Below are 23,833 nucleotides of genomic sequence, written 5' to 3' on the forward strand. Positions count from 1 at the left end.
CAGCTGAGGATCCAGGAAATTCCTGGAATCCCTTCCCACAGAATTTTGGGAATTCCAACATTTCCATGCTCAGGGAGCTCCCAGGAAAGGAACCAGGAAATCCCTGGAATCCTTCCCACAGAATTTTGGGAATTCCAAACATTTCCAAACTCAGCTGTGGATCCAGGACATCCCTGGAATCCTTCCCACTGAATTTTGGGAATTCCCACCCTCTCCCTGCTCACACCCGCTCAGTTCTGAGCTCCTGCCCCAAACCCCGCCCCCCGGATTCCCGGGGCTGCAGGATTTTGGGAATTCCCGGGGCTGCAGGATTCCCGGATCCCCGGGGCTGCAGGATTTTGGGAATTTCGGGAATTTCGGGAATTCCCGGGGCGGAGGCTCCGCAGGCAGCAGAGCAGGGACAGCACCAGCGCGTCCAGGAGCAGCTCCAGCATCTCCACCACCGACAGCACCGAGGAGCCGAACCACAGGCTCCACTGGCTGCCCATGCTGGACAGCAGCAGGTTCTCCTGCAGGGAAAACACAAAATAAAAATTTTTAAAAAAAAATTAAAAATAAAAATAAAAATAAAAATAAAAATAAAAATAAAAATAAAAATAAAAATAAAAATAAAAATAAAAATAAAAATAACCAACAAAAAAAACCAAACCAAAACAGAAACTCAAAGGAAAAGCCCCGAACAAAAACCCAAACCCAATCCCAAAACAAAAACCCAAAACAAAAAAAAAAAACAAAACAAAAACCAAAACAGAAACTCAAAAGAAAAGCCCCAAACAAAAACTCAAACCCAATCCCAAAACAAAAACCCAAAACAAAAAAAAAAAAAACAAAACAGAAACTCAAAAGAAAATCCCAAAACAAAAACCCAAAACAAAAAAAAAACCAAAACAGAAACTCAAAAGAAAATCCCAAAACAAAAACCCCCCCAAAAAAAAACCAAAAAAACCCCAGAAATTCGAAAGAAAAGCCCCAAACAAAAACTCAAACCCAATCCCAAAACAAAAGCCCAAAACAAAAAAAAAAAACCAAAACAGAAACTCAAAAGAAAATCCCCAAACAAAAACCCAAAACAAAACAAAAAAAAACCAAAACAGAAACTCAAAATCCCAAAACAAAAACCCAAAACAAAACAAAAAAAAACCAAAACAGAAACTCGAAAGAAAATCCCAAAACAAAAACCCAAAACAAAAACTAAAACAGAAACTCAAAAGAAAATCCCAAAACAAAAACCCAAAACAAAACAAAAAAAAACCAAAACAGAAACTCAAAATCCCAAAACAAAAACCCAAAACAAAAAAAAAAACCAAAACAGAAACTCAAAAGAAAATCCCAAAACAAAAACCCAAAAAAAAAACAAAAAAAACCCAGAAACTCGAAAGAAAAGTCCCAAACAAAAACTCAAACCCAATCTCAAAACAAAAACCCAAAACAAAAAACAAACAAACAAAAAAAAAAAAAACAGAAACTCAAAAGAAAAGCCCCAAACAAAAACCCAAAACAAAACAAAAAACAAAAAAAAAAAAACCAAAAAAACCAGAAACTCGAAAGAAAGCCCCAAACAAAAACCAAAATCCAAACTCAATCCCAAAACTCCAACGTTTTCCCTTTTCTGTTCTTCACACCCATGTCTGGAGCCTATCGGATCATGGCTCATTTTCCCAATAATTCTCCATGACTTTTCCCTGAACAAAACCCCAAAACTAATCCCAAAACAAAAATCCCAAACAAAAACCCAAACCAAAAACCCAAAACAAATCCCAAACCAAAAATCCAAACCAAAACCAAAAATCCAAACCAAAAACCCAAAATCAATCCCAAACCAAAAACCCAAACCAAAAACCCAAAACCAAAAACCCAAAACCAAAAAACCCAAACCAAACACAAACAAAATCCCAAACCAAAAACCCAAAAAAAAAACCACATCCAAAAACCCAAACCAAAAACCCAAAACCAAAAACCCAAACCAAAAACCCAAACCAAAAACCCAAACCAAAAACCCAAACCAATCCCAAACCAAAAACCCAAAACCAAAAACCCAAACCAAATCCCAAACCAAAAACCCAAACCCAAAACCACAACTAAAAACCCAAAACCAATCCAAAACCAAAAACCCAAAACCAAAAAATTCAAACCAAAAACCCAAACCAAATCCTAAACCAAAAACCACAACCAAAAACCCAAACCAAAAACCCCAAACCAATCCCAAACCAAAAACCCAAAACCAAAACCCAAACCAAAAATCCCAAACCAAAAATTCAAACCAAGAACACAAACCAAAAACCCAAACCCAATCCCAAACCAAAAAACCCAAACCAAAAACCCAAACCAAAAACCCAAAACCAAAAATTCAAACCAAAAACACAAATTCAAACCAAAAACCCAAAACCAAATCCCAAACCAAAAACCCAAACCAAAAACCACATCCCAAAACCCAAACCAATCCAAAACCAAAAACCCAAAACCAAAAATTCAAACCAAAAACCCGAACGAAAAACCCAAAACTAATCCCAAAACAAAAACCCCAAACAAAAACCCAAACCCAAAACCCAAACCCAAAAATTCAAACCAAAAACCCAAACCAAAAACCCAAAACCAATCCCAAGCCCAAAACCCAAAACCAAAACCCAAAACCAAAAACCCAAACCAAAAATCCCAAACCAAAAACCCCAACCAAAAACCCAAACCAATCCCAAAAAAAAACCCAAAACCAAAAATTCAAACCCAAAACCCAAACCAAAACCAAAACCAAAACCCAAACCCAAACCCAAAACCCAAACCAAAAACCCAAAATACAGGAATTAATTAACATTAGCATATAAATAAATAAATATTTTTCTATAAAATAAAAATAGAAATATAATTGTTAATGGTATCATATAAATATTTATCTATAAAATAAAAATATAATCGTTAATGTTATTATATAAATATATATATCTAAATTTGAAATAAATGTAATAAAATCATCTAAATAAATATATATAGATAGTTATACACTTACATAAATATAAAAAATATATAAATAAATATACTAAAATATATAAATATATTTGAATAAAAAAATATTTGTTATTGGAAAGTTTCCATTGGAATATTTGTTATTGGAATATTCATTAATAGATTATCCATTATTGGAATATTTCTATTGGAATATTTCAATTGGAATATTTGTTATTGGAATATTCATTAATAGTTTATCCATTATTGGAATATTTCTTTAGCTAGTTATACACTTCCATAAATATAATTTATAAATAAATAAATAAAAATAAATAAATAAATAAATAAATATCATAAATAAATAAATAGAATAACATAAATAAATAAATAAATAATACACACATATATACATATATATTTATATTTATATATTTATATACTTATATATTATATATGTATATATTTATATATATCTTTATATATATAGATAAATATAAATAAATATAGAAATAAATATAGAAATAAATATAAATATATCTGAATAAAAAAGTAGCTATTTGCATCTTTAAATTTACATCTTAAACCACAGAAATAAACACATTCCTATTTCTACATTTCAAGGATGAATTCGCAGAAGAGGAATTTGATGGAAAAAATAAAAAAAAAAAATAAAAAATAAAAATAATTTAAAAATAAATAAAACTTTTTGGACAGACCGAGAGCAGCGGGGCCTCGTGCACGGCCTGGGAGTTGAGCTGCTGGTAGAAGATGGTGACCTTGGCAATGTCCCTGGGGGGCACAGCGGGCACTGGGCGCTCCAGTCTGGGACTGGGACACTCCCAGTGGGCACTGGGACACGCTGGGGGGTTGTGGGGGGTTTATTGGGGGTTTATTGGGGTTTATTGGGGGTTTTATTGGGATTTATTTGGGTTTATTGGGTTTATTAGGGTTATTGGGGGTTTATTTGGGTTTGTGGGGGGTTTATTGGGGTTTATTGGGGTTTATTGGGGTTTATTGGGGATTTATTGGGGTTTATTGGGATTTGTTGGGGGTTTATTTGGGTTTATTGGGGTTTTATTAGGGATTTATTGGGGGTTTATTTGGGATTTATCGGGGGGTTTTGTGGATTTATTGGGGGTTTATTTGGGATTTATTAGGGTTTATTAGGGATTTATTAGGGTTTATTGGGGTTTATTGGGGGTTTATTGGGGATTTATTGAGGGTTTATTGGGATTTATTTGGATTTATTGGGGGTTTATTTGGGATTTATTAGGGTTTATTAGGGATTTATTAGGGTTTATTGGGGGTTTATTGAGGGTTTATTGGGGATTTATTGAGGGATTTATTGGGGTTTATTAGGGATTTATTAGGGTTTATTAGGGATTTATTTAGGGTTTATTAGGGATTTATTTAGGGTTTATTGGGGGTTTATTGGTGATTTATTGGGGATTTTATTAGGGATTTATTTAGGGTTTATTGGGGTTTATTGGGAGTTTATTGGGGATTTATTGGGATTTATTTGGGGTTTAGTTGGGATTTATTAGGGTTTATTAGGGATTTATTAGGGATTTATTAGGGATTTATTGGGAATTTATTAGGATTTATTGGGGGTTTATTGGTTGTTTATTGGGGGTTTATTGGGATTTATTGGGGGTTTATTTGGGATTTATTAGGGTTTATTAGGGATTTATTAGGGTTTATTGGGGATTTATTGGGGGGATTTATAGGAGTATACTTGGGGTTTATTTAGGATTTATTGGGGATTTATTGGTAAATTATTGGAGATTTATTGGCATTTGATTGGGGGGTTTGTGGATTTATTGGGGGTTTATTTGGGATATATTGGGAGTTTATTGGGGATTTATCTGGGGTTTATTGGGGATTTATTGGTTGTTTATTGGGATTTATTTGGGATTTATTGGGGATTTAGTGGGATTAATTGGGGATTTATTGGGGATTTATTGGGGATTTATTGGGAATTTATTGGGATTTATTTGGGATTTATTGGGGATTTATTGGGATTAATTGGGGATTTATCTGGGGATTTATTGGGGATTTATTGGGGATTTATTGGGGGTTTATTGGGGATTTATTAGGGTTTATTGGTTGCTTATTGGGGTTTATTGGGGATTTATTGGGGGTTTATTGGAGGTTTATTGAGGATCTATTGGGAATTGGTTGGGAAATTATTGGGGATTTATTGGGGATTTATAGTGGGGTTTTGTGGATTTATTGGGGGTTTATTGGGGATTTATTGGGAATTTATTGGGAGTTTATTGGGGGTTATTGAGGATCTACTGGGAGTTTATTGGGAAATTATTGGGGAATTATTGGGGAGTTATTGGGGATTTATTGGGGGTTTATTGGGAGTTTTTTGGAGGATTTTATTGGGGATTTATTGGGGTTTATTGGGGGTTTATTGGGATTTATTTGGCGTTTATTGGGGATTTATTGGGGATTTATTGGGGGTTTATTGTGGATTTTATTGGGAGTTTTTTCGGGGGGTTTATTGTGGATTTATTGTGGATTTATTGGGAGTTTATTGGGAGTTTATTGTGGATTTATTGGGAGTTTACTGGGGATTTATTGGGGGTTTATTGGGAGTTTTTTGGAGGTTTATTGGGAGTTTTTTGGGAGTTTTTTGGGAGTTTTTTGGAGATTTATTGGGAGTTCTTTGGGAGTTTTTTGGAGGATTTTTGGGGTTTATTTGGGGTTTGTGCCTCACCTGCTGCTGCTGGAGTTGAAGCCGTTCTGGTGCCTCAGGGCCTGGAGCACCCAGTCCTGCGTGGGAACCTCGTTAGTGGGGTGGCAATTAGTGGGGTGGTCATTAGTGGGATGGTCATTAGTGGGATATTCATTAGTGGGATAATTAGTGGGATATTTCTATTGGAATATTTGTAATTGGAATATTCGTAATTGGAATATTCATACATGGAATATCAGTTATTGGAATATTTCTATTGGAATACTTTTTATTGGAATATTCATTAATGGAATATCCATTATTGAAATATTTCTATTGGAATATTCATTATTGGAATAATTCCATTGGAATATTTGCCATTGGAATACTCATTAGTGGAATATTCATTAATGGAATATCCATTATTGGAATATTTCTCCTGGAATATTTGTTATTGGGATATTCATTACTGGAATATTCAATATTGGAATATTTCTATTGGAATATTTGTTACTGGAATATTTATTACTGGAATATTTATTAATAGATTAACCATTACTGGAATATTTCTACTGGAATATTTGTTATTGGAATATTCCTTGCTGGAATATTCTTCACTGGAATATTTCTATTGGATTATTTTCATTGGAATAGTCATTATTAAAATATTTGCTATTGGAATGTTTCCACTGGAATATTTCAATTGGAATATTTCTGTTGGAATATTTGTTATTGGAATATTCATTCATGGAATATTCATTATTGGAATATCCATTAATGGAATATCCATTATTGGATTATTTATCATGGAATATTTGTTATTTGAATATTCATTACTGGAATATTTCTATTGGAATATTTCCATTGGAATAGTCATTACTGGAATATTTGTTATTGGAATATTTGTATTGGAATATTTGTTATTGGAATATTTGTTACTGGAATGTTTGCATTGGAATATTTCAATTGGAATATTTCTGTTGGAGTATTTGTTACTGGAATATTTATTAATGGAATATTTATTACTGGAATATTTCTATTGGAAATATTTCCATTGGAATATTTGTTATTGGAATATTCCTTACTGGAATATTCTTTACTGGAATATTTCTATTGGAATTTTCCATTGGGATAGTCATTACTGGAATATTTGTTATTGGAATATTTCAATTGGAATATTTGTTTTTGGAATATTCATTATTGGAATATCCATGATTGGAAAATCCATTAATAGAATATTCATGATTGGAACATTTCTATTGGAATGTTTCAATTACTGGAATATTTATTACTTGAATATTTATTACTGAAATATTTATTACAAGTGTATTTCTATTGGAATGTTTCCATTGGAATATTTGTTACTGGAATATTCATTAGTGGAATATTCATAATTGGAATATCCATTAATGGAATATCCATTATTGGAATATTTCTATTGGAATTTTTCTACTGGAATATTTGTTATTGGAATATTCTTTACTGGAATATTTCTATTGGATTATTTCCATTGGAATAGTCATTACTGGAATATTTCTGTTGGAATATTTGTTATTGGAATATTCATTAGTGGAATATTCATTATTGGAATATCTATTATTGGAATATTTCTACTGGAATATTTGTTATTGGAATATTTGTTAATGGAATATTTATTATTAGAATATTCATTAATAGATTATCCATTATTGGAATATTTCTATTGGAATATTTCAATTGGAATATTTGTTATTGGAATATTCATTGCTGGAATATTAATTATTGGAATATTTCTATTGGAATATTTCTATTGGAATATTTCTATTGGAATATTTATTACTGGAATATTCATTCTTGGAATGTTTCCACTGGAATATTTGTTATTGAATATTTGTTACTGAAATATTTGTTGTTGGAATAATTATTCCTGGAATGTTTCCATTGGAATATTTGTTAATAGAATATTCACTAATCGATTATCCATTATTGGAATATTTTTATTGGAATATTTGTTATTGGAATATTAATTGCTGGAACATTTATTACTGGAATATTGATTATTGGAATGTTTCCATTGGAATATTTGTTATTGAATATTTGTTACTGGAATAATTGTTGTTGGAATAATTATTCCTGGAATGTTTCCACTGGAATATTTGTTATTGGAATATTCCCCACTGGAATATTTTTTCTGGAATTTTGTACCTGGGATTTTGCCGAGGGCCACTTGGCTGTGCCAGCTGAGACCTTGTAGAGAGATTCCCTGAGGAGAGAAAATCCAGGAATTCCAAAAAATCAGAGCAATTCCAAAATCCTGGGAAATTCTGGATGCATCAAAAAAAACCTGAGCAATTCCAAAATTTTGGGAAATTCTGGATGCATCCAAAAAATCACAATAATTCCAAAATCCTGGGAAATTCTGGATGAATCAAAAAAATCAGAATAATTCCAAAATCCTGGGAAATTCTGGATGAATCCAAAAAATCACAATTCCAAAATCCTGGGAAATTTTGGATACATCCAAAAAAATCAGAATAATTCCAAAATTTTGGGAAATTCTGGATGCATCCAAAAAATCAGAACAATTCCAAAATCCTGGGAAATTCTGGATGCATCAAAAAAAACCTGAGCAATTCCAAAATTTTGGGAAATTCTGGATGCATCCAAAAAAATCAGAATAATTTCAAAATCCTGGGAAATTCTGAATGCATCCCAAAAAAATCAGAATAATTCCAAAATCCTGGGAAATTCTGGATGCATCCAAAAAATCACAATTCCAAAATTTTGGGAAATTCTGGATGCATCCAAAAAATCACAATTCCAAAATCCTGGGAAATTCTGGATGCATCCAAAAAATCACAATTCCAAAATCCTGGGAAATTTTGGATACATCCAAAAAATCACAATTCCAAAATCCTGGGAAATTTTGGATGCATCCCAAAAAATCAGAATAATTTCAAAATTCTGGGAAATTCTGGAGGCATCCCAAAAAATCACAATTCTAAAATCCTGGGAAATTCTGGATGCATCAAAAAAAACCTGAGCAATTCCAAAATTTTGGGAAATTCTGGATGCATCCAAAAAATCACAACAATTCCAAAATCCTGGGAAATTCTGGATGCATCCAAAAAATCACAATTCCAAAATTTTGGGAAATTCTGGATGCATCCCAAAAAATCAGAATAATTCCAAAATCCTGGGAAATTCTGGATGCATCCAAAAAAATCACAATTCCAAAATCCTGGGAAATTTTGGATACATCCAAAAAATCAGAATAATTTCAAAATCCTGGGAAATTCTGGATGCATCCAAAAAAATCAGAATAATTTCAAAATCCTGGGAAATTTTGGATGCATCCAAAAAATCAGAATAATTTCAAAATCCTGAGAAATTCTGGATGCATCCAAAAAAATCACAATAATTCCAAAATCCTGGGAAATTTTGGATGCATCCAAAAAATCACAATTCCAAAATTTTGGGAAATTCTGGATGAATCCAAAATGAAATTTTGAGGAGTTTTGGTTTAAAATTGTTATTTTTAAACTGTCTTACAGTCAAAAAAAAAAAAAAATCTGAAATAATTCAGGTGTGAAAAGTGTTAAAATTTAATCCAGCTGAAATTGGAATTTTAATGAAATTTAAAGTAAAACATTAAAATATGTGAATATAAAATTAAATGTATAATAAATTAAATTAAAATTAAACTAAAACATAACATTTCAATTCAATTAAAATCACATTAAAGTTGAATTAAAATTAGATTCAAATTAATTTAAAATCACATTAAAATTAAATTAAAATTAGATGCAAATTACATTAAAATCACATTAAAATTAAATTAAAATTAGATGCAAATTAAATTAAAATCACATTAAAATTGAATTAAAATTAGATTCAAATTAAATTTAAATTACATTAAAATTGAAATAAAATAGATTGAAATTAAATTAAAATCACACTATAATTGAATTAAAATTAGATTCAAATTAAATTTAAATTACATTAATATTACATTAAAATTACATTAAAATTATATTAAAATTACATTAAAATTACATTTAAATTATTGTAAGAATCACATTTAAATTATATTAAAATTACATTAAAATTACATTTAAATTATTGTAAGAATCATATTTAAATTATATTAAAATTATATTAAAAATACATTTAAATTATATTAAAATTACATTAAGATCACATTTAAATTATAGCAAAATCTCATTTAAATTATATTAAAATTATATTAAAATTACATTAAAATCACATTTAAATTATAGCAAAATCACATTTAAATTATATTAAAATTATATTAAAATTACATTTAAATTACACCAAAATTATATTAAAATTACATTTAAATGACATTAAAATTTCATTTAAATTTCAGTCTCCCAAATTCCAGGTGAATTTCCCAGGGAATTCCAGTTTTTCCAGGTTTTTCCAGGTTTTTCCAGGTTTTTGGGCTCACCTGCAGGGTTTGGGGCACTGCTCAAAGCAGTTCAGGTGGTGATTCCTGAGCTGGGAGTAGAGCTGGTAAAAACAGTGACCTGGAAAAAAAAAGAGTCAGGAATTCCAGGAAAAATTCCCCAGGAATTCCTGAATCCATGGGGAAAAAAATCCCTGGGAATTCCTGAAATCCCCTGGGGAAAAATCCCGGAATTTCTGAATCTAAGGGAAAAAAATTCCCTGGGATTTCCTGAATCCATGGGAAAAAATTCCCCAGGAATTGCTGAATCCATGAAAAAAAAAATCCCTGGGAATTTCTGAAATCCCCTGGGGAAAAATCCCGGAATTTCTGAATCCGAGGGAAAAAAATTCCTGGGAATTTCTGAATCCATGGGAAAAAAATCCCTGGGAATTTCTGAATCCATGAAAAAAAAAATCCCTGGGAATTCCTGAAATCCTGGGAAATAATCCTGAGGAAATAACCCTGGGGAAAATCCCTGGGAATTGCTGAATCCATGGGAAAAAATTCCCCAGGAATTGCTGAATCCATGAAAAAAAAAAATCCCTGGGAATTCCTGAAATCCCCTGGGGAAAAATCCCGGAATTTCTGAATCTAAGGGGGAAAAATTCCCTGGGAATTCCTGAATCCATGGGAAAAAAAATCCCTGGGAATTCCTGAATCCATGGGGGAAAAAAAATCCCTGGGAATTTCTGAATCCATGGGAAAAAAATCCCCGGGAATTCCTGAATCCATGGGAAAAAATTCCCCAGGAATTGCTGAATCCATGAAGAAAAAATCCCTGGGAATTCCTGAATCCATGGGAAAAAAATCCCTGGGAATTCCTGAAATCCCCTGGGGAAAAAATTCCCCAGGAATTGCTGAATCCATGAAAAAAAAATCCCTGGGAATTTCTGAATCCATGGGAAAAAAATCCCTGGGAATTCCTGAAATCCTGGGAAATAATCCTGAGGAAATAATCCCTGTAACCCTGGGGGAAATCCCTGGGAATTTCTGAATCCATGGGAAAAAAAATCCCTGGGAATTCCTGAATCCATGGGAAAAAAATCCCCAGGAATTTCTGAATCCATGGAAAAAAAATCCCTGGGAATTCCTGAATCCATGAAAAAAAAAATCCCTGGGAATTTCTGAAATCTCCTGGGGAAAAATCCCGGAATTTCTGAATCTAAGGGAAAAAAATTCCCTGGGATTTCCTGAATCCATGGGGAAAAAATAATCCCTGGGAATTCCTGAATCCATGGGAAAAAAAATCCCCAGGAATTCCTGAATCCATGGGAAAAAAAATCCCTGGGAATTCCTGAAATCTCCTGGGAAAAAAATCCTCAGGAATTCCTGAATCCATGGGGAAAAATTCCCCAGGAATTTCTGAATCCATGAAGAAAAAATCCCTGGGAATTCCTGAATCCATGGGGAAAAAAATCCCTGGGAATTCCTGAATCCATGGAAAAAAAAAAAATCCCTGGGAATTTCTGAAATCCTGGGAAATAATCCTTAGGAAATAATCCCTGTAACCCTGGGGAAAATCCCTGGGAATTCCTGAATCCATGGGAAAAAAAATCCCCAGGAATTCCTGAATCCATGGGAAAAAAAATCCCTGGGAATTCCTGAAATCCCCTGGGAAAAATCCCAGAATTTCTGAATCCATGGGAAAAAAATTCCCTGGGAATTCCTGAATCCATGGGAAAAAATTCCCCAGGAATTGCTGAATCCATGAAAAAAAAAATCCCTGGGAATTTCTGAAATCCCCTGGGGAAAAATCCCGGAATTTCTGAATCTAAGGGAAAAAAATTCCCTGGGATTTCCTGAATCCATGGGAAAAAAAATCCCTGGGAATTCCTGAATCCATGGGAAAAAATCCCTGGGAATTCCTGAAATCCTGGGAAATAATCCTTAGGAAATAATCCCTGTAACCCTGGGGAAAATCCCTGAGAATTCCTGAATCCATGGGAAAAAATTCCCCAGGAATTGCTGAATCCATGAAGAAAAAATTCCCCAGGAATTGCTGAATCCATGAAGAAAAAATCCCTGGGAATTCCTGAAATCCCCTGGGGAAAAATCCCGGAATTTCTGAATCTAAGGGAAAAAAATTCCCTGGGATTTCCTGAATCCATGGGAAAAAAAATCCCCAGGAATTCCTGAATCCATGGGAAAAAAAAATCCCTGGGAATTCCTGAATCCATGGGAAAAAATTCCCCAGGAATTGCTGAATCCATGGGAAAAAATTCCCCAGGAATTTCTGAATCCATGAAAAAAAAATCCCTGGGAATTCCTGAAATCCCCTGGGGAAAATCCCCAGGAATTCCTGAATCCATGAAAAAAAAATTATTTCCCAGGGTTTCAGAAATTTCCATGGATTTTTTCCCCAGAGTTTCAGATATTTCCAAGGATTTTTCTCAGGAATTCCCAGGAATTCTTTCCCAGGAATTTCCCCCAGGATTTCAGGAATGCCCATGGATTTTTTTCCACAGGGATTTCAGGAATTCCCAGGGATTTTCCTAAGGGAATTTCAGGAATTCCCAGAGATTTTTTTTCCCCAAGGGATTTCAGGAATTCCCAGGGATTTTTTTTTCTCAGGATTTCAGGAATTCCCAGGGATTTTTTCCCAGGAATTCCCGGGGATTTTTTCCCAGGAATTCCCGGGGATTTTTCCCCAGGAATTCCATGGGATTTTTTCCCATGGGATTTCAGGAATTCCCACTGATTTTCCCCTGGGGATTTCAGGAATTCCACGGAATTCCCAGGGATGATTCCCCAGGGAGTTTCAGGAATTCCATTGATTTTTTTCCCAGGAATTCCCAGGGATTTTTCCCCAGGGGATTTCAGGAATTCCCAGGGATTTTTTCCCAGGAATTCCCAGGGATTTTTCCCCAGGGGATTTCAGGAATTCCATGGATTTTTTTCTCAGGAATTCCCAGGGATTATTCCCCAGGGGATTTCAGGATTTCCCACTGATTTTCCCCCTGAGATTTCATGAATTCCCAGGGATTTTTCGCAGGGGATTTCAAGAATTCCCAGGGATTTTTTCTCAGGAATTCCCAGGGATTTTTTTCCCAGGAATTCTTTCCCTGAGGATTTCAGGAATTCCCACTGATTTTCCCCAGGGAATTTCATGAATCCCATGGATTTTTTCCCCCCAGGAGTGCTCACCCCAGCCCGGGTGCCGGCTGTAGTCGCAGGGCCGTGCCCCGGATTTCAGGAATTCCCAGGGATTTTTTCCCAGGGGATTTCAGGAATTCCCAGGGATTTTTTCCCAGGAATTCCCAGGGATTTTTCCCCAGGGGATTTCAGGAATTCCATGGATTTTTTTCTCAGGAATTCCCAGGGATTATTCCCCAGGGGATTTCAGGATTTCCCACTGATTTTCCCCCTGAGATTTCATGAATTCCCAGGGATTTTTTCCCAGGAATTCCCAGGGATTTTTTCCCAGGAATTCCCAGGGATGATTCCCCAGGGGATTTCAGGAATTCCCAGGGATTTTTTTTCCCAGGAATTCCCACTGATTTTCCCCAGGGAATTTCAGGAATTCCCAGGGATTTTTTTCCCAGGAATTCCATGGGATTTTTTCCCATGGGATTTCAGGAATTCCCACTGATTTTCCCCCTGGGATTTCAGGAATTCCCACTGATTTTCCCCAGGGATTTCAGGAATTCCCAGGGATTTTTTCCCAGGAATTCCCAGGGATTTTTTCCCAGGAATTCTTTCCCTGAGGATTTCAGGAATTCCCACTGATTTTCCCCAGGGAATTTCATGAATCCCATGGATTTTTTCCCCCAGGAGTGCTCACCCCAGCCCGGGTGCCGGCTGTAGTCGCAGGGCCGCGCCCCGGATTTCAGGAATTCCCAGGGATTTTTCCCTAGGAATTCCCAGGGATTTTTTCCCAGGAATTCTCAGGGATGATTCCCCAGGGGATTTCAGGAATTCCCAGGGATTTTTTCCCAGGAATTCCCAGGGATCTTTTCCCATGGGATTTCAGGAATTCTTACTGATTTCCCCCTGGGATTTCAGGAATTCCCAGGGATTTTTTCCCAGGAATTCTTTCCCTTAGGATTTCAGAAATTCCCACTGATCTTTCACGGGGGATTTCAGGATTTCCCAGGGATTTTTTCCCAGGAATTCCCACTAATTTTCTCCCAGGGAATTTCATTAATTCCATGGATTTTTCCCCCAGGAGTGCTCACCCCAGCCCGGGTGCCGGCTGTAGTCACAGGGCCGTGCCCCGGATTTCAGGAATTCCCAGGGATTTTTTCCCAGGAATTCTTTCCCTGAGGATTTCAGGAATTCCCACTCATTTTCCCCAGGGAATTTCAGGAATTCCCACTGATTTTCCCCCTGGGATTTCAGGAATTCCCACTGATTTTTCACAGGGGATTTCAGGAATTCCCAGGGATTTTTTCCCAGGAATTCTTTCCCTGAGGATTTCAGGAATTCCCACTGATTTTCCCCAGGGTATTTCAGGAATTCTTACTGATTTTCCCCAGGGAATTTCAGGAATTCCCAGGAATTCTTTCCCTTAGGATTTCAGGAATTCCCACTGATTTTCCCCAGGGAATTTCATGAATTCCATGGATTTTTCCCCCCAGGAGTGCTCACCCCAGCCCGGGTGCCGGCTGTAGTCGCAGGGCCGTGCCCCGGATTTCAGGATTTCCCAGGGATTTTTTCCCAGGAATTCTTTCCCTGAGGATTTCAGGAATTCCCACTGATTTTCTCCAGGGTATTTCAGGAATTCCCACTGATTTTCCCCAGGGTATTTCAGGAATCCCCACTGATTTTTCGCAGGGGATTTCAAGAATTCCCAGGGATTTTTTCCCAGGAATTCCCAGGGATTTTTTCCCAGGAATTTCCACTGATTTTCCCCAGGGAATTTCATGAATTCCATGGATTTTTTCCCCCCAGGAGTGCTCACCCCAGCCCGGGTGCCGGCTGTAGTCGCAGGGCCGTGCCCCGGATTTCAGGAATTCCCAGGGATTTTTTCCCAGGAATTCCCAGGGATGATTCCCCAGGGGATTTCATGAATTCCCAGGGATTTTTTTCCCAGGAATTCCCACTGATTTTCCCCAGGGGATTTCATTAATTCCCAGGGATTTTTTCCCCCTGGGATTTCAGGAATTCCCACTGATTTTTCGCAGGGGATTTCAGGAATTCCCAGGGATTTTTTCCCAGGATTCCCCACTGATTTTCCCCCTGGGATTTCAGGAATTCCCAGGGATTTTTTCCCAGGAATTCCCACTGATTTTTCACAGGGGATTTCAAGAATTCCCAGGGATTTTTTCCCTTAGGATTTCAGGATTTCCCACTGATTTTCCCCCTGGGATTTCATTAATTCCCAGGGATTTTTTTCCCAGGAATTCCCAGGGATTTTTCCCCAGGGGATTTCAGGAATTCCATGGATTTTTTTCTCAGGAATTCCCAGGGATGATTCCCCAGGGGATTTCAGGAATTCCCAGGGATTTTTTCCCAGGAATTCCCACTGTTTTTCCCCCTGAGATTTCATGAATTCCCAGGGATTTTTTCCCAGGAATTCCCAGGGATTTTTCCCCAGGAATTCCATGGGATTTTTTCCCAGGCCATTTCAGGAATTCCCACTGATTTTCCCCCTGAGATTTCATTAATTCCCAGGGATTTTTTCCCAGGAATTCCCAGGGATTTTTTCCCAGGATTTCCCACTGATTTTCCCCCTGGGATTTCAGGAATTTCCAGGGATTTTTCCCCAGGGGATTTCAGGAATTCCCACTGATTTTTCGCAGGGGATTTCAAGAATTCCCAGCGATTTTTTCCCAGGAATTCCCACTGATTTTCCCCAGGGTATTTCAGGAATTCCCAGGGATTTTCCCCCAGGGAATTTCATGAATTCCATGGATTTTTTCCCCCCAGGAGTGCTCACCCCAGCCCGGGTGCCGGCTGTAGTCGCAGGGCCGCGCCCCGGATTTCAGGAATTCCCAGGGATTTTTTCCCAGGGGATTTCAGGAATTCCCAGGGATTTTTCCAGGAATTCCCAGGGATGATTCCCCAGGGGATTTCAGGAATTCCCAGGGATTTTTTCCCAGGAATTCCCAGGGATTTTTTCCCATGGGATTTCAGGAATTCTTACTAATTTTCCCCAGGGGATTTCAGGAATTCCCAGGAATTCTTTCCCTTAGGATTTCAGGAATTCCCACTGATTTTCCCCAGGGATTACAGGAATTCCCAGCGATTTTTTCCCAGGAATTCCCACTGATTTTCCCCAGGGTATTTCAGGAATCCCCACTGATTTTTCGCAGGGGATTTCAAGAATTCCCAGGGATTTTTTCCCAGGAATTCCCAGGGATTTTTTCCCAGGAATTTCCACTGATTTTCCCCAGGGAATTTCATGAATTCCATGGATTTTTTCCCCCCAGGAGTGCTCACCCCAGCCCGGGTGCCGGCTGTAGTCGCAGGGCCGTGCCCCGGATTTCAGGAATTCCCAGGGATTTTTTCCCAGGAATTCCCAGGGATGATTCCCCAGGGGATTTCATGAATTCCCAGGGATTTTTTTCCCAGGAATTCCCACTGATTTTCCCCAGGGGATTTCATTAATTCCCAGGGATTTTTTCCCCCTGGGATTTCAGGAATTCCCACTGATTTTTCGCAGGGGATTTCAGGAATTCCCAGGGATTTTTTCCCAGGATTCCCCACTGATTTTCCCCCTGGGATTTCAGGAATTCCCAGGGATTTTTTCCCAGGAATTCCCACTGATTTTTCACAGGGGATTTCAAGAATTCCCAGGGATTTTTTCCCTTAGGATTTCAGGATTTCCCACTGATTTTCCCCCTGGGATTTCAAGAATTCCCAGGAATTCTTTCCCCTAGGATTTCAGGAATTCCCACTGATTTTCCCAAGGGAATTTCAGGAATTCCCACTGATTTTCCCCCTGGGATTTCAAGAATTCCCAGGGATTTTTTCCCTTAGGATTTCAGGAATTCCCACTGATTTTCCCCAGGGAATTTCAGGAATTCCCACTGATTTTCCCCCGGGATTTCAGGAATTCCCACTGATTTTTTCCCAGGAATTCCCAGGGATTTTCCCCCTGGGATTTCATGAATTCCCAGGGATTTTTTCCCTTAGGATTTCAGGATTTCCCACTGATTTTTCCCCAGGGAATTTCATGAATTCCATGGATTTTTTCCCCCCAGGAGAGCTCACCCCAGCCCGGGTGCCGGCTGTAGTCGCAGGAACGTGCCCCGGATTTCAGGAATTCCCAGGGATTTTTTCCCAGGAATTCCCAGGGATGATTCCCCAGGGGATTTCAGGAATTCCCAGGGATTTTTTCCCAGGAATTCCCAGGGATTTTTTCCCAGGAATTCCCAGGGATGATTCCCCTGGGGATTTCAGGAATTCCCACTGATTTTTCGCAGGGGATTTCAAGAATTCCCAGGGATTTTTTCCCAGGAATTCCCAGGGATTATTCCCCAGGGAATTTCATTAATTCCATGGATTTTTTCCCCCAGGAGTGCTCACCCCAGCCCGGGTGCCGGCTGTAGTCGCAGGAACGTGCCCCGGATTTCAGGAATTCCCAGGGATTTTTTCCCAGGAATTCCCAGGGATGATTCCCCAGGGGATTTCATTAATTCCCAGGGATTTTTTCCCAGGAATTCCCACTGATTTTCCCCCTGGGATTTCATGAATTCCCAGGGATTTTTTTCCCAGGAATTCCCAGGGATGATTCCCCAGGGGATTTCAGGAATTCCCACTGATTTTTCGCAGGGGATTTCAAGAATTCCCAGGGATTTTTTCCCAGGAATTCCCAGGGATTTTTTCCCAGGAATTCTTTCCCTGAGGATTTCAGGAATTCCCAGGGATTTTTTTCCCATAGGATTTCAGGAATTCCCACTGATTTTCCCCCTGGGATTTCAGGATTTCCCAGGGATTTTTTCCCAGGAATTCCCAGGGATTTTTTCCCTTAGGATTTCAGGAATTCCCACTGATTTTCCCCAGGGAATTTCAGGAATTCCCACTGATTTTCCCCAGGGAATTCCATGAATTCCATGGATTTTTCCCCCCGGAGAGCTCACCCCAGCCCGGGTGCCGGCTGTAGTCGCAGGGCCGCGCCCCGGATTTCAGGAATTCCCAGGGATTTTTTCCCAGGAATTCTTTCCCTTAGGATTTCAGGAATTCCCACTGATTTTCCCCAGGGAATTTCAGGAATTCCCAGGGATTTTCCCCCAGGGAATTTCATGAATTCCATGGATTTTTTCCCCCCAGGAGTGCTCACCCCAGCCCGGGTGCCGGCTGTAGTCGCAGGGCCGCGCCCCGGCGGGCAGGGGGTAATAATAATACCCACAGCCACACTGCTGGAGCATCAGCTGCTGGAAACACGAGTGCAGGCAGGCCTGGCAGGGGGAAACGGGAAAAAAAAAATTATTGGATAAAGCAAAAAAAAATTCTGAGTCTCTAGGATGCAGCGTTTAGGAGAAACGGGCAAAAAAATCTGGGGTAAATGGAAAAAAAATCTGAATTTTTAGGGTGCAGGTTATAGGAAAAAAGGGGAAAAATAAAGGATGAATCAAATAAAAATTCTGGATTTTTAGGGTACAGGTCATAGGAGAAAAGGGCAAAATAAAGGATAAATCAAATAAAAAATCTGAATTTTTAGGGTGCAGGTTATAGGAAAAAAGGGGAAAAATAAAGGATAAGTGAAATAAAAATTCTGAATTTTTAGGGTACAGGTCATAGGAGAAAAGGGCAGAAAAAAAAGGATAAATCAAATAAAAATTTTGAATTTTTAGGGTACAGGTCTTAGGAGAAAAGGGAAAAAAAAAAGGATAAATAAAAAAAAATTCTGAATTTTTAGGGTACAGGTCTCAAGAGAAAAGGGCAAAAAAAAGGATAAATAAAAAAAAATTCTGAATTTTTAGGGTACAGGTCATAGGAGAAAAGGGAAAAAAAGGATAAATCAAATAAAAATTCTGTATTTGTAGGGTACAGGTCTTAGGAGAAAATGGAAAAAAAAAAGGATAAATCAAATAAAAATTCTGAATTTGTAGGGTACAGGTCATAGGAGAAAAAGGCAAAAACATTTTTGGTAAATCACAAAAAAATCCAATTCTTTAGGATACAGCTCTTAAGGAGTCGAGGGCAGAAAAAAATTGGATAAATAAAAAAATTCTGAATCTGTAGGATGGAGTTTTTAGGAGACAAAGGCAAAAAAAATTTGGATAAACCAAAAAAAAAATTCCAAATCTGAGCCAAGTTTGGCTAAGCCAGGCTCAGCTAGGCCAGGTCTGTACCTGCAGGGTGTAGGAGCTGTTGTAGAGCAGCTCCAGCCTGGCTGAGCTGGGCTTGGCTGAGCTGGGCTCAGCTAAGCTGTGTCTGGCTATGCCAGGTTTGGCTGAGCTGGTCTCAGCTAAGCCAGGTCTGGCTAAGCCAGGCTCAGCTAGGCCAGGTCTGTACCTGCAGGGTGTAGGAGTTGTTATAGAGCAGCTCCAGCCTGGCTGAGCTGGGTTTGACTGAGCCGGGCTCAGCTAAGCTGGGTTCAGCTATGTCAGGTGTGTACCTGCAGGGTGTAGGAGCTGTTGTAGAGCAGCTCCAGCCTGGCTGAGCTGGGCTTGGCTGAGCTGGGTTTGACTGAACTGGGTTTGGCTGAGCTGGGTTTGGCTGAGCTGGGCTCAGCTAAGCCAGGTCTGGCTAAGCCAGGCTCAGCTAGGCCAGGTCTGTACCTGCAGGGTGTAGGAGCTGTTGTAGAGCAGCTCCAGCCCGGCTGAGCTGGGTTTGGCTGAGATGGGTCTGGCTGAGCTGGGTTTGGCAGAGCCAGGCTCAGCTAAGCTGGGTTTGGCTAAGCCAGGTCTGGCTAAGCCAGGCTCAGCTAGGCCAGATCTGTACCTGCAGGGTGTAGGAGTTGTTATAGAGCAGCTCCAGCCTGGCTGAGCTGGGTTTGGCTGAGCTGGGTTTGACTGAACTGGGTTTGGCTGAGCTGGGTTTGGCTGAGCTGGGCTCAGCTGAGCTAGGTTTCACTAAGCCAGGTCTGGCTAAGCCAGGCTCAGCTAGGCCGGGGCTGTACCTGCAGGGTGTAGGAGCTGTTGTAGAGCAGCTCCAGCCTGGCTGAGCTGGGTTTGACTGAACTGGGTCTGGCTGAGCTGGGTTTGGCTGAGCTGGGTTTGACTGAACTGGGTTTGGCTGAGCTGGGTTTGGCTGAGCTGGGCTCAGCTAAGCTGGGTTTCGCTAAGCCAGGCTCAGCTAGGCCAGGTCTGTACCTGCAGGGTGTAGGAGCTGTTATAGAGCAGCTCCAGCCTGGCTGAGCTGGGTTTGACTGAACTGGGTTTGGCTGAGCTGGGTTTGGCTGAGCTGGGCTCAGCTGAGCTGGGTTTCACTAAGCCAGGTCTGGCTAAGCCAGGTCTGTACCTGCAGGGTGTAGAAGCTGTTGTAGAGCAGCTCCAGCCTGGCTGAGCTGGGTTTGACTGAACTGGGTTTGGCTGAGCTGGGTTTGGCTGAGCCGGGCTCAGCTAAGCCGGGTCTGGCTAAGCCAGGTCTGTACCTGCAGGGTGTAGGAGCTGTTGTAGAGCAGCTCCAGCCCGGCTGAGCTGGGTTTGGCTGAGCTGGGTTTGACTGAACTGGGTCTGGCTGAGCTGGGTTTGGCTGAGCCGGGCTCAGCTGAGCTGGGTTTGGCTAAGCCAGGTCTGGCTAAGCCAGGTCTGTACCTGCAGGGTGTAGGAGCTGTTGTAGAGCAGCTCCACGGCCACGTCTGCCCCGTCCCTGGTGCACCTGCCGTAGTTGCCGCCCAGGCGGTTCACCTCGTCCTGCGGGCACAGCCGGGCCACAAGGGGTTAATCAGCAGGGTTAATTAATTACAGCCAGGGTTAATTAATTACAGCCACAAGGGGTTAATCAGCAGGGTTAACTAATTACAGCCAGGGTTAATTAATTACACCCACCAGGGGTTAATCAGCAGGGTTAATTAATTACAGCCAGGGTTAATTAATTACACCCACAAGGGGTTAATCAGCAGCGGTCATTAATTACAGCCAGGGTTAATTAATTACAGCCACCAGGGGTTAATCAGCAGCGGTCATTAATTACACCCACCAGGGGTTAATCAGCAAGGTTAACTAATTACAGCCAGGGTTCATTAATTACACCCACCAGGGGTTAATCAGCAGGGTTCATTAATTACAGCCAGGGGGGGTTAATCAGCAGTGGTCATTAATTACAGCCGCAAGTCATTAGTTACCAGGGTTAATTAATTACAGCCGCGAGTCATTAAATACCAGGGTTAATTAATCACAGCCCCTAGCCATTAAATACCAGGGTTAATTAACTGGAGCTGTGAGTGATTAATTAGCAGGGTTAATTAGAGGCAGCCATCAGCCCCTGGACTTCGCTGAGGGCCTCGATAATGGATAATAAATAATAAAGCTGTCCCTGTGTCACCCCCGGGGACAGTGCCACCCCTGGGGACAGTGCCAGAGCTGCAGGGTGTCCCTGTGCCACCCCCGGGGACAGTGCCACCCCTGGGGACAGTGCCACCCCCGGGGACAGTGCCAGAGCTGCTGGGTGTCCCTGTGCCACCCCCGGGGACAGTGCCACCCCTGGGGACAGTGCCACCCCTGGGGACACTGCCAGAGCTGCTGGATATTCCTGTGCCACCCCTGGGGCAGGGCCAGAGCTGCAGGGTGTCCCTGTGCCACCCCCGGGGACAGTGCCACCCCCGGGGACAGTGCCACCCCTGGGGCAGGGCCAGAGCTGCAGGGTGTCCCTGTCCCTACTGAGGTGACACTCCCTGCCCCGTGGGACACCCAAGGGGACACTCCCAGCCCTGGGGTGGTGCCACCTGCTGGCTGTCCCTGTGCCCCCAGAGGGGACATTCCCGGCCCAGTGGGACACCCCAGGAGTCCCTCCCTGCCCTGTGGTGTCCCTGTGTCCCCAGAGGGGACAATCCCAGCCCTCTGAATGTCTCTGTGTCCCCAGGGGTCACTCCCAGCCCCGCAGGACACCCCAGGTGACACTCCAGCCCCGTGGGTGTCCCTCTGTCCCCAGGTGACACTCCAGACCTGTGAATGTCTCTGTGTCCCCAGGTGACACTCCAGCCCCGAGGGTGTCCCCAGAGGTGACACTCCCAGCCCCGTGGGTGTCCCCAGGTGACACTCCAGCCCCGTGGGTCCCCGGCAGTGCCCACCTGGCGGATGCCGATGGTGGTGGCAATGCCCGGGTGAATGTCCCCGTGCCCCCAGAGGTGACACTCCAGCCCCGTGGGTGTCCCTGTGTCCCCAGAGGGGACACTCCCAGCCCCGAGGGACACTCCCAGCCCTGTGAATGTCCCCGTGTCCCCAGGTGACACTCCAGCCCCGAGGGTCCTCGGCAGTGCCCACCTGGCGGATGCCGATGGTGGTGGCGATGCCCGGGCGGATGTCCCTGTGTCCCCAGAGGTGACATTCCCAGCCCCGCGGGTGTCCCCAGGTGACACTCCCAGCCCCGTGGGACAGTCCCAGCCCCGAGGGTCCCCGCGCCCACCTGGCGGATGCCGATGGTGGTGGCGATGCCCGGGCGGATGTCGAAGCCCTCGTGCTCCAGGAACGGGCTCTGGTTGTGGCGGTGGATCAGCACCCGCACCCCGGCCACGGGCGACAGCAGCGGCAGCTGCCCCCTCTGCTGGGCCCGCAGCAGCAGCGACAGCCCTGCCACAGGGACAGGACAGGGGTTGGGGACAGCAGCGGCAGCTGCCCCCTCTGCTGGGCCCGCAGCAGCAGCGACAGCCCTGCCACAGGGACAGGGACAGGGGTTGGGGACAGCCCTGCCACAGGGACAGGGATTGGGGACAGGGACAAGGACAGCCCTGCCACAGGGACAGGGACAGGGGTTGGGGACAGCGACAGCCCTGCCACAGGGACAGGGACAGGGGTTGGGGACAGCCCTGCCACAGGGACAGGGACAGGGACAGCCCTGCGACAGGGACAGGCACTGGGGACAGGGGACAGGCACTGGGGACAGGGGACAGGGACTGGGGACAGCCCTGGGACAGGGATAGGGACTGGGGACAGGGACAGGGACTGGGGACAGGGACAGGGACTGGGGACAGCCCTGGGACAGGGACAGGCACTGGGGACAGGGACAGGGGTTGGGGATAGGGGACAGGGATTGGGGACAGCCCTGGAACAGGGACAGGGATTGGGGACAGGGACAGCCCTGGGGACAGGGACAGGGAATTGGGGACAGGGACAGGGAATTGGGGACAGGGACAGGGATTGGGGACAGGGACAGCCCTGGGGACAGGGACAGGGGTTGGGGACAAGGACTGGGGACAGCTCGAGGTGCAGGCACAGCCCTGGGACAGGGACAGGGGTTGGGGACAGGACAGGGACAGGGATTGGGGACAGGGACAAGAGTTGAGGACAGGGATAGGGGAACAGGGGGACACAGGGACTGGGGACACAGACTGGGGACAGCCCAGGGACAGGGACAGGAATTGGGGACAAGGGACAGGGAATTGGGGACAGAGACAGCCCTGGGGACAGGGACAGGGATTTGGGACAGCCCTGGGACAGGGACAGGGACTGGGGTTGGGGACAAGGACTGGGGACAGCTCGAGGTGCAGGGACAGCCCTGGGACAGGGACAGGGGTTGGGGACAGGGACAGCCCTGCGACAGGCACAGGGACAGGGACTGGGGACAGAGACACAGACACAGACTGGGGACAGCCCAGGGACAGGGACAGGGATTTGGGGACAAGGGACACGGACACAGACTGGGGACAGCCCAGGGACAGGAATTGGGGACAAGGGACACAGACACAGACTGAGGACAGCCCAGGGACAGGA

At 42.0% G+C, this 23,833-nt stretch overlaps 1 protein-coding gene across 1 annotated transcript in view; it reads right to left on the reverse strand.

The window, feature by feature from the left end:
- Positions 1–230: 230 nt before the first annotated feature.
- SCNN1D (sodium channel epithelial 1 subunit delta) overlaps positions 231–23,833 on the reverse strand; it is a gene marked incomplete at its 5' end in the record, with an annotated part of 32,969 nt that continues 9,366 nt past the window's right edge. Inside the window, 8 exons of the mRNA XM_056508449.1 lie at positions 231–509; positions 3,657–3,729; positions 5,666–5,721; positions 7,808–7,865; positions 10,074–10,152; positions 18,298–18,415; positions 20,720–20,818; positions 22,530–22,693. Of these exons, the coding sequence (XP_056364424.1) occupies positions 231–509; positions 3,657–3,729; positions 5,666–5,721; positions 7,808–7,865; positions 10,074–10,152; positions 18,298–18,415; positions 20,720–20,818; positions 22,530–22,693 (926 nt within the window). The remainder of the gene's footprint in view (positions 510–3,656; positions 3,730–5,665; positions 5,722–7,807; positions 7,866–10,073; positions 10,153–18,297; positions 18,416–20,719; positions 20,819–22,529; positions 22,694–23,833) is intronic.

Source organism: Oenanthe melanoleuca, chromosome 21, assembly GCF_029582105.1.
Source record: "Oenanthe melanoleuca isolate GR-GAL-2019-014 chromosome 21, OMel1.0, whole genome shotgun sequence".
Taxonomy (NCBI): Eukaryota; Metazoa; Chordata; class Aves; order Passeriformes; family Muscicapidae; genus Oenanthe; species Oenanthe melanoleuca.